The sequence below is a fragment of the Setaria viridis genome, chromosome 1, assembly GCF_005286985.2.
Source record: "Setaria viridis chromosome 1, Setaria_viridis_v4.0, whole genome shotgun sequence".
NCBI classification, from domain to species: Eukaryota; Viridiplantae; Streptophyta; class Magnoliopsida; order Poales; family Poaceae; genus Setaria; species Setaria viridis.
Window position 1 is genome coordinate 39,532,770 of NC_048263.2, and position 9,399 is coordinate 39,542,168.

At 48.3% G+C, this 9,399-nt stretch overlaps 1 protein-coding gene across 1 annotated transcript; it reads right to left on the reverse strand.

Moving 5' to 3' along the window:
• Positions 1–471: 471 nt before the first annotated feature.
• On the reverse strand, positions 472–2,843 carry LOC117842162 (putative RING-H2 finger protein ATL49). Its single transcript, XM_034722531.2, has one exon. The coding sequence runs from the start codon at positions 1,938–1,940 to the stop codon at positions 612–614; it is 1,329 nt and encodes a 442-aa protein (XP_034578422.1). The 5' UTR covers positions 1,941–2,843; the 3' UTR covers positions 472–611.
• Positions 2,844–9,399: the final 6,556 nt, after the last annotated feature.

Genomic DNA, 9,399 nt, shown 5'->3' on the forward strand with positions numbered 1-9,399 from the left:
GGAGCAAACAAAGGAGCACGCAGGCATGCCACGCTCGGTTCACATGCCCGTCACCTGCAACCAAACAAGCCGGCCGATCGGATGCGTGGATCCAACCAAACCTCCTTTCCATGCGCGCAGAAGCTCCTTCCTTTCTTTGCCCCGGACTCGCATCGCGATCATCCTGGTTTCTGAATTTCTGAGCACCAAGCACAGGATCAGTTAAACAATCGGCACTGTTCCCAAAGTATTCTTAGTTCAGCTAACGGAAATTTCAGTTGCGATTTACAGTACTCTCAAAGGTTGCTTCGATAGCAACTAAAGATGGTTTGTGTTGAGGTTGGTTTGTTCTGGTAGCATGAATGGTTTTGCAGTTCAGTTCATCACTGCTCAACATTCGACTTCGACAATTGCTTCTGATGAGTTCTGAACTTCTTTCTGATCAGGAATGCCTCCTCACTGCTGAAAGCCTGAAACGAAGCCGAATCCAAATACACAAGCGAGAGAAAGAATTCTTCAGAGCCTTTTGGGTTTTACACAATTCTAGCTACCGCAACCACTACTCGCTACCACCAATCTGCCAAAAGAACACAAAGAAAGAGAGAACAAAAGAATTTCTGTTTTTTCCCTCTTCAGGTGTCCTGATCGTGAACAGCTCCGACTCTGCTCTGTTGACGGCCTCCGACGACCCAGAGCAAGGTTCTCCTCGCGAACGACGGCCTCTCCTCGGCGAGCGAGGACACCACGCTGTTGCCGCCGCAGCTCCCGGCCTCGACGTCCCAGTCCGCCTCGCTCCCGCTCTTCTTGTCCTTGCCTTCCTCGTCGTCCTTGCTCACCGGCCACCGGAACGACACCGCGCGCCTCTCGCCGGCCGCGTTGGGCTCCTTCGTCGAAGGCACCATCCAAATCTTGGACACGGAGAAGCTGTCCTTGGAGAGCTTCGCCATGGCCGCGTCGGACTGCTGCTGTTGCTTCTGGACCATCGCCGTGAACGGCAGGCGGAGCAATGTCTCGCCGCGCTTGGACGCGCCGAACTCGCACTCCGACATCGCGCCGCCGCGGCGCGACTTGGAGACCGCAGGCTTCTTCTTTGGCGGCTTGATCGCCACGCGGAGAGAGGCGCGCTCGTCCATGACGTACTCGTAAGACCCCATGGAGTGGCACCTTCTCTGCCCGAGACCTGCCTTGGCATTGGCGTCGCCATTGCCGTCGGTGCTGGTTCCGGCCCCGTCGCCGTCGTTGGCGGCGGCATTCGCATTGGCGTTGCCTTCCACGCACATGAACTTCCCCAGCTTCACCTCGACCACTTCCTCTGCTCCCTCCTGCGCCAAAGCGAGACCGCTCGGCTCGCCGTCGGCGTCGTCGGTGGCCCGGGTCGCCGGCGCGCCCATGTCGCGGGAGCTCTCTGACTCGAGCACCATCACGACGGGGCTGCACGTCGGCGAGAGCTCGGCGAGGAGGCTCCGCCGGCAGAGCGGGCACGTGGAGTGCGAGAGAAGCCACGTGTCGATGCACTCCAGGTGGAACGCGTGGCTGCACTTGGGCAGCAGCCGGAGCTGGTCGTCGGCGGAGAACTCGCACAGGCAGACGGCGCAGTCGAACGGATCCTTCCCCTCGCCTTGGCCGGCGCCGCCCACGACGTTGCGGTAGAGGAACACCGGGAGCGCGTCGATGAAGGCCTGGTCGACGCCGGCGTCGTGGAGGTGGAAGAGCTGCTGCAGCTGGCCCTGGAACGCCGTGACGCTCTCCGCGTCCTCCCGCGCGCGGCGGCGGCGGCGCAGCCGCAGCAGGTGGCGCACCATCAGGTGCAGCAGGCCGCAGACGAAGAAGACGATCGCCAGGATGGCCACGATGAAGAGGATGCTCGGGCTTATCTTGGCCTCCGCGTTGTCCAACGCCGACGACGGAGGCTGCGGCGGCGACGGCGGAGGCATCAGCCACGTCGAGTTGCTGCTACTCATCGTAGCTCGAATCAATCACGCAGCTCACCGAGCAACAGGAAACGAAATCACTAAACCACTGTGGATCAAAGGGGGAGCTCTGCTTTATGACCAATCCGAATGACGAGATGGAATGGAATGAAATCTTTTTGGAGAGAGAAATCAAAATTGCTGCGCATGGCATGTGCTAGGGGTTGGGGGAGGATCTTGGCGTGGCCATTTTGGAAATTGGAAACCTGCCCTCGAATTCTTGGACCTTTTCTGTGGAGCAGGTGGCGGATGGCGATGCAACAAAAGAAAAGAGCAGAGTACTCCGAGTCCCAGCTACAAGTACTTGCGGTTGCGGGTTTAGAAGGGAGGGAAGCTTTGCGTGAGAAGCGACAGGGGAATAAAATTGCAAGGAGGATTAGCCTCGCACATGGATTAGAAAAAGGCAACGGCATTAGGTGTGGGTTAGCAGAGCGGCTTGCACAGGACACGCGAGTGTGGGTCACTCCGGTGAGGTCACCTGGAAGGTTGGCAGCGACGGATCAGTGGATGGATGCAGCATTAGAAAAGAAAAAACCAAATCGGTGGTGCGGTGTGGTGGTGATGCTAGCTGCTGATGTCCGTTGATGTGTTGAGATCTGCCTGGCCTCTCTCTCGCCCCCCCTTTTTTGATGGTTTTGTCGGTGTGTTACGTTCTCGTTTCCTGAATCTTTTCTTGATGGATCGAGTCCCCTTGAGCTAGTATTATAGTCGCATTGACTTTTGCAGGGATTAACAATGACGTGTGCGATTCTCCTCATGGCTCCTGCCCTGTAGTAGCCGTTTCTCTTCGTGTACGTCTCTGGTGTCTTAAGGAGAGAAGAAATGGCTGCCATGCGCCATGCGCCATGCACCATGCACCATGCCAAGCAAAAACTGCCAGAAATGGCTTTATCGCTCTAATGATCTTTGATCGTCGTTCAGCAATCAGCATGGCACTGTTAGAAACGTGGGGCGAGATTCAGATGGTTATGCTTAAATGAGGGAGGCGCAAACTGCCGGATCTGAACCTGATCGGGCACCACCGTGCGGGACAAAATGGGGCAGGCCGAATTAATGGCATGATTTGGGAGTGATGGCGTTACTACAGCCAGGCCGCCCCTGTGAAATTTCCATGGCAGCTTCTGGGATTCGATTTGCTCGGCCAGGTCCCCTAGCCTAGGGGAGCACGGAGCAGACAGTGAGCGAGAGAGACGGCGAGAAAGGCCACAAGCCCACCACAAGGGAGGAGCAGTGGCCAGGGAGTGAGGAAAAGAAGCGGGGCGCGAATCCACACGCGCCTCCCTCTCTCTCTCAAATCCAGATGCTTTGTGTGCGCTTGTGATTTGACCTCGCCAGATTCCAGAAGCCTTTTGCCGCGGCAGGACCCAAGAGAGCGCGGGTCAATCCCCTGCCCGTGCAACAAGACACGAACCGGCCGCGCTGCATGGGCAGGCCAGGGCCAGCTGCCTGCTGCTATTTACGCCCCGGCGAGCTCAGTCTCGTGATCCTCTGCTGGCCACTAGCTTGCAGCAAGTCAAGTCAGCCACTGTCCACTGTGATGGGGGTCAAAACTTGGCCAAGTACCCAAGTTTGAAAAAAATTACAGTCGGGGAACTTACAGTTCTAACGTCTGCGACATCGCAGCAGTGACAGTATGTCAGTAAAATCTTCTTCATACTCCTGAAGCATGGTAAAAGAGCTCCACGAGGTACAGTAACAAAGCAGGAATTGACCACGTTTCCAGGTCCGAGCTGAGCTGACGCACGGTCAAATCATGCTTACTTGCTCACATAGTGCAGCCACTGGCGTGCCAGCCACCTGGACTGTACCGGAAATGCCATGGCCGAGCAGCATTAGCTGGCATGGACGTGGGCGGTGGGTACCGCGGCTAGTGCTGATGCCACGTTAAAGGGTGGTGTTTGGATGTTTAGTTGAGACTAAAATTCAAGTCACATCGAATATTTGAAGATTAATTAGGAAAATTAAATATGAGCTAATTATAAAATTAATTACACAAATGGAGACTAATTCCCGGATCGAATCTATGAAGCCTAATTAATTCATCATTAGCACATGTTTTTTAGTAGCACCACATTGTCAAATCATAGACTAATTAGACTTAATAGATTCGTCTTACAAATTAGCCTCCATCTGTGCAATTAGTTTTGTAATTAGTCTACATTTAATACTTCTAATTAGTATCTTAAATATTCGATGGGATAGGAATTTTAGAAGCTCCTAGATAAACCAAACCGACCTATCTCTCTCTTGCCTTTGCCTACGAACAATCAAAGGGAGGGAGCGTCTCCATGCACGGATTATGGGGGGTTTGACATCGGAAATGTCCAAGGCGTTGTACACTGTTGAGCAGGCTGGGCTGGGCGTCATCTCAGGACTCGTGCGGCCGGCAAAAATGGGGTCGACCGCGCCGAACCGAGGCGGCGACGATCGATTCACCTTCCAAAGTCTTCTGTTCTCGCCTCGGGTTCACGGCCCACCCCCCCATGGGGTCTCGGGGCGCTGTTCCGTGTGACCGTGTGTGTTTGTGTGGGGTCCCGTGGTTGATGACGACGCGCAGTAATTCGGGGGTTTAATGGCCTTGGGATTCTCTACTTGCACTTCCAACCCCTAATTTTTTTTTTACAGTAGCAACCCCATTTCCACGTTGAAACGAGCACTGCATTCTCTGTCTCTCGAACCTGGGATTCTCTTAGGGCAAAAATGTCGCTGTTTTTCCTGCAAGTTCATGTGAAATCCATGCTCTCCTTTCCTGGCTTGCAGTTGTACTACATGCAGAGCCCCGGCAAAGATCTGATGCGTCGCACTTGCTCGTTTAGGCGTTTAGCAGCCAGTACGTACGCCGCACCAAAAAGAGTGGTTAGCCGTGGAGCCCCTTTTGTTTGGCGCCAGTACATAATCTTATCACATCATATCGCCAGAATTAATTCGATTTCGGTGGCCGGTCTGATGCATGATGATTGCCTCGCGAGCTGCTTGCTAATCTTGTTCTCATCTGCACCGCAGCACAGGGGGCTCTCACAGTTTATTCGGTGGCCGACGGCTCGCAGCCAAAGCACGCGAGGCCAAGGGAACAGTAGCAAGTGTACAGTGCAAGCGGATCATTCCCTTGCTTCAGGATGCGTGCGTGGTCTTCGGACAAGGGGGAAGGGACAACAGGGATTTGCGTGGAGATCCGTGCTTCAGCTTGTTTAATGGCTCCTGCCTGGAGCTGGAGATGATGGGCTTTGTGGTCGACGCACAAGGAAACGGCCATCAGGCTCGGCCCACAGACGGTCCAGACTGACAAGCCTAAAGCGGCAACGGTTTTCAACGGCCAGGCCCATGTATTTCACTGGCTATTATTATCTTCTCTTCTGGGTTAGGTGACTCTCTGTTCCTCCGACGACCACGAATGGTCCAACACCAATCTTGAAAGTGTTCCTATTTAAAATGTCAAATTGCGACATCTGACGATCACTTCAAGCAAAACAAAATGGCATGTTGCTATTTCTGTAGTAAGTTTGTTATGTTCAACGTTGAAGTCAGAATCCAACTTGCAGATTATAAAATGACAAGGTAGCAACTGAATGCATTTTTGCTTATACTTGTAAATAACTTCATTGTCCAAACATACGCGGGAAAGTTGAATTCCAATTAGACGAAAAATTTGATCTGTCCATTGCTGAGCAACCAAACAAAATCTTTGGAAGGTTGACCTTAGAGATGAGTAGTTGTCGTGTGTGCCACGTTGTTAAAATTAACTCGGTGGTGTCACCTCCCATTATCTTGTAGTAGAACGCATTCCAATTTCCATCACCACAAACATTGCCCTCTGCGATTTACTGATTTTTTTTTATGTGATTGTCTTTCTTTCTCTCCAGTGGTAGTATGTTCTGACACTTTCATTGATTTTCTTCCACTAGTAGAGAGGCACGTGCCACAGACACGTGTTTTAAAAAACCAACTAAACAAGAAGTTTACATATTATAATTATAAAAAATCTAGTAAACGGCGACGACATATCTTCAAAACTCGTAATAATAAGAAATTTATATTAAGTAACCAACATTTAGCATCACACGGATTAAAACTATTTAATTAGTAACAAAAACTTAACTATTGCCATAATTATTCATCTAGTAGATTGCACAAGCCCCAAACACGGGTGTTTTCAATTATTTCTAATAAACAAGAATTTAATATACATGCAGCACTCATGTGGTCATTTGTTTAAAAAATAGATTATATCCCAATATCCCTTGCAGTGGCGGAGGGGGGGGGGGCACGGGGTCTGGCACCCCCTGACGCTCTGCGGCCTCTGCACTGGCCTGGGCCTCTCTGCCTCTAACCCTGGTGTCCTGGTACCCCCTCGCCCTTGGCCTAATAAGAATTAAGAAGCCTCTGTTCCCATAAGAATTAAGAAGCCTGCCCGTTCGTGAGCCCCCCTAGAGTACGAAGCGCGGTCCACCGTTCGTGAATCGTGACCCATCAAGCCTCCGTTTGACGCGACACTGTTCATCTTCCGCCGCGCCACTGACCGCCAGGCGCCAGACGCTTGACGCCCAGACCTAGACTGGACCGCCGCGACCACGCCGCCGCTGTCCAAATTGACACCGCCGTAGCCCGCAGGTAATCCATAATCATAAATCATCTAGTGATATTCTCTTATCTAATTAACAGTCACTAGTGATTCTAAATTTTCCTTTCTAATTTCAGACAATACGAAGAAGAGAAAGACCATCAATAGTTTTTTTATTATATGTGACTAAAACCAGCTCACATGGCTATTAGTTCTACTTTGCTTTGTCCATTGCCCCCCTTACCTCAAATCCTAGCTCCGCCCCTGATTCCCTTGTGTTATAACTTATAAACAAATCTCACTTCTGAGTCTGTGCGAAGAAATAATCAAGAAAAAGGATGTCCATATTTGCTTAACATTACTGCTATGTAAATTATAATACACATGAGCCACACATGTGGTTATAAAAAAAATAGTAAATCTTAAATTAGTTCATTTTCTCATTTATATTCACGCACAATTACCGAAAGGAAAAAGATCTACGTATTTACATGACTATCATTGATCTATACCATGCTCGCCAGCGACCCAACGGAACCTTGCCGCCACTGGTCCCTCGTATGAACCATCATAAACAGGTAGTCAAGTGGTTGGAAAAGGGCTTTCTCATCATGTTTTAGGGTTACCACTTGCCACTTATCAATTTTCTGTATATAAAACAATAACTAAACTGATCAGCAATAAAGACGTGTTATGGAAAATCACTTACCACTTATGAATATTACTCAGACTTTCTCTAAAAGATCATACCTATGATTAGAGCTTCCAAACATAACTACAATAGTTTCTTCAGAAAAACACAATTATAGTAGCCACCAGACATGTCAATGGCCCATTGACCATCGGTTCGCGTGTTGTGCGACCTAAATTATATTATGGTTCTGCCATATCAGTGATTAGTAATGCCAATCATCCACTGATGCTAATTATCCTCCTTCGTGATCTGCACGCAGCAGGAAAATTAGAGATCTGGACAAAAAACATGTAGCCCTCTCTAATAATATGGATTCCTGTTACAAGCCAACATTTGAAACTGCTGAGATAATAGACCTAAACAATTACCGGCATTTGAAACTGCTGAGATAATAGACCTAAACAATTAACGGCACTTGAAACATTCCATAGATTTCACTTTGGCCTCACATTCTGACCACTTCTTCTCATACTATTCCAATCACTGTTTCAGTAGTACATGTTCTCCAATTCGTGGAAAGGAACATCATGATCAGAATTGCAAAAGGTTAAAACTATCAACACTTGACCACATCCAGAGAGAAAAGTAAGTGGTGCTACATTATCATTCTATCACTTCTAAAAATATGAATAAAACAACTCCCTCGGAAGTCTCAACCCATAATAACCATGTTAAAAACCGTGATGGACAATCGCTGTGAGGAGACGCCCATGACCCATACCTCTAAAATATACTTTCTTATACAATAAGTATATTTTAGAGTTTAAACACCAAACTCAGTGCAGTTTTTAGCCCATACATCAAATATTTTCGAATGGGGGCAAGACATGAGAGGCCAGTGCAGTTATTCAGTTACCTTGGATTTACATGGATGTAAACGGATGCTAGCTGCATCTTCCATAACTGTATCAGCTTCTCGCTAACGAGCGCGTAGCTCAGTGGTGGGATCGCTCGGTGGAGCGCTCACCGCTCGAGCCCTGCTCGTCCCAGGTTTGCGCACGTGTGGAGCCATAGAGGGAATACGACGTGCCCGTCGTCTACGGAGTTTCCGGTGATCTATCCTCTACGTGGGTGTGGGTGAGGTGTGCGCACCGCACCGAGACTGTGTAGAGTATGCTTTGCCTCTCACGTGTGGAGCCGTAGAGGGACGTCGTATACAGAGTTTCCGGTGATCTATCCTCACGAAAATAGCCAATGTGCCTGAAAAGTTCAGAGGTGCTAAATCAGAGCACAATGAAAAATCTGAATACATACAACTAATCTGACTTATTTGCCGCAAACCTCAAGGGGACTCTCCCCTTGAGTGCTTAGACAGATCAATAAAAAGGAATCGTGTCACTCGAAAAATCCTAGATTCCTTCGTGCTGCTAAATTAGAGTTCCATTAACATTGTTAGTGATAGAGCCTGAAATGATTCATCAATCACGCTCTCTGGTGGGGGTGGGGCTCCATGTAAGAAGTAGGTCCGGAAATCCTATATTTAAGTCAGTCACTTGAGGTAGATGATTGAATTTTGAGTTTCACAGATTTAACTGGTGTCAGCTTTCTGCGGTTTTGGAAGATATCAGTATAGCCGAATGAGGAGGCAATCAGAATGTATTAAACTTTAACGCTTTGCATTCTCTATTCTCCAAGAAATTTCACTCTGTTCACAATTCTCCAAGAAATTTCACTCTGTTCACAACTGAGCAACTACTTTAATAATCAAAAGGAGACTAATAGAATAATAGAATAAATAAAACAGAACGGAATTTCTTACTGAGTTCTCAATTACATGCAGACTCTACTAAAAAAGGAAGCATGGAATCAAAATAAATTTCATGACTAACCCAATATCAGTAATACAACCCATGAATTAATCAAAAAAGTAGAGCTGGATTGATAAATCAATATTGAAACTCAGAAATCAATGCTACACTTCAAAAGATGGTGATCACATCAAGAAAATGATATGAATGAATTGGAACCTGCCTTCTTACTTCTGCAAGTGCATCCAAAAAAAATTATTCCTGAAATTTGAAAGAAGCTATTCTCAAGCTTCTCTCAAGCATGCAGTCGTAGCAACCATCAGTCCACTGAGCTCAAAATTGGAAGTTTTTTGGAGAGTAATCATGCCAGTGAAACTTTACTAACAAGCACAAATGCTATTTTACATCAGTTTGAACGTGGAAAGAAATTAAGTGTCCCGACAAAGCTCA

Bases quoted from the DNA above. Each gene is read 5' to 3' on its own strand.
- LOC117842162 (XM_034722531.2), bottom strand. From the start codon at position 1,940: ATGAGTAGCAGCAACTCGACGTGGCTGATGCCTCCGCCGTCGCCGCCG.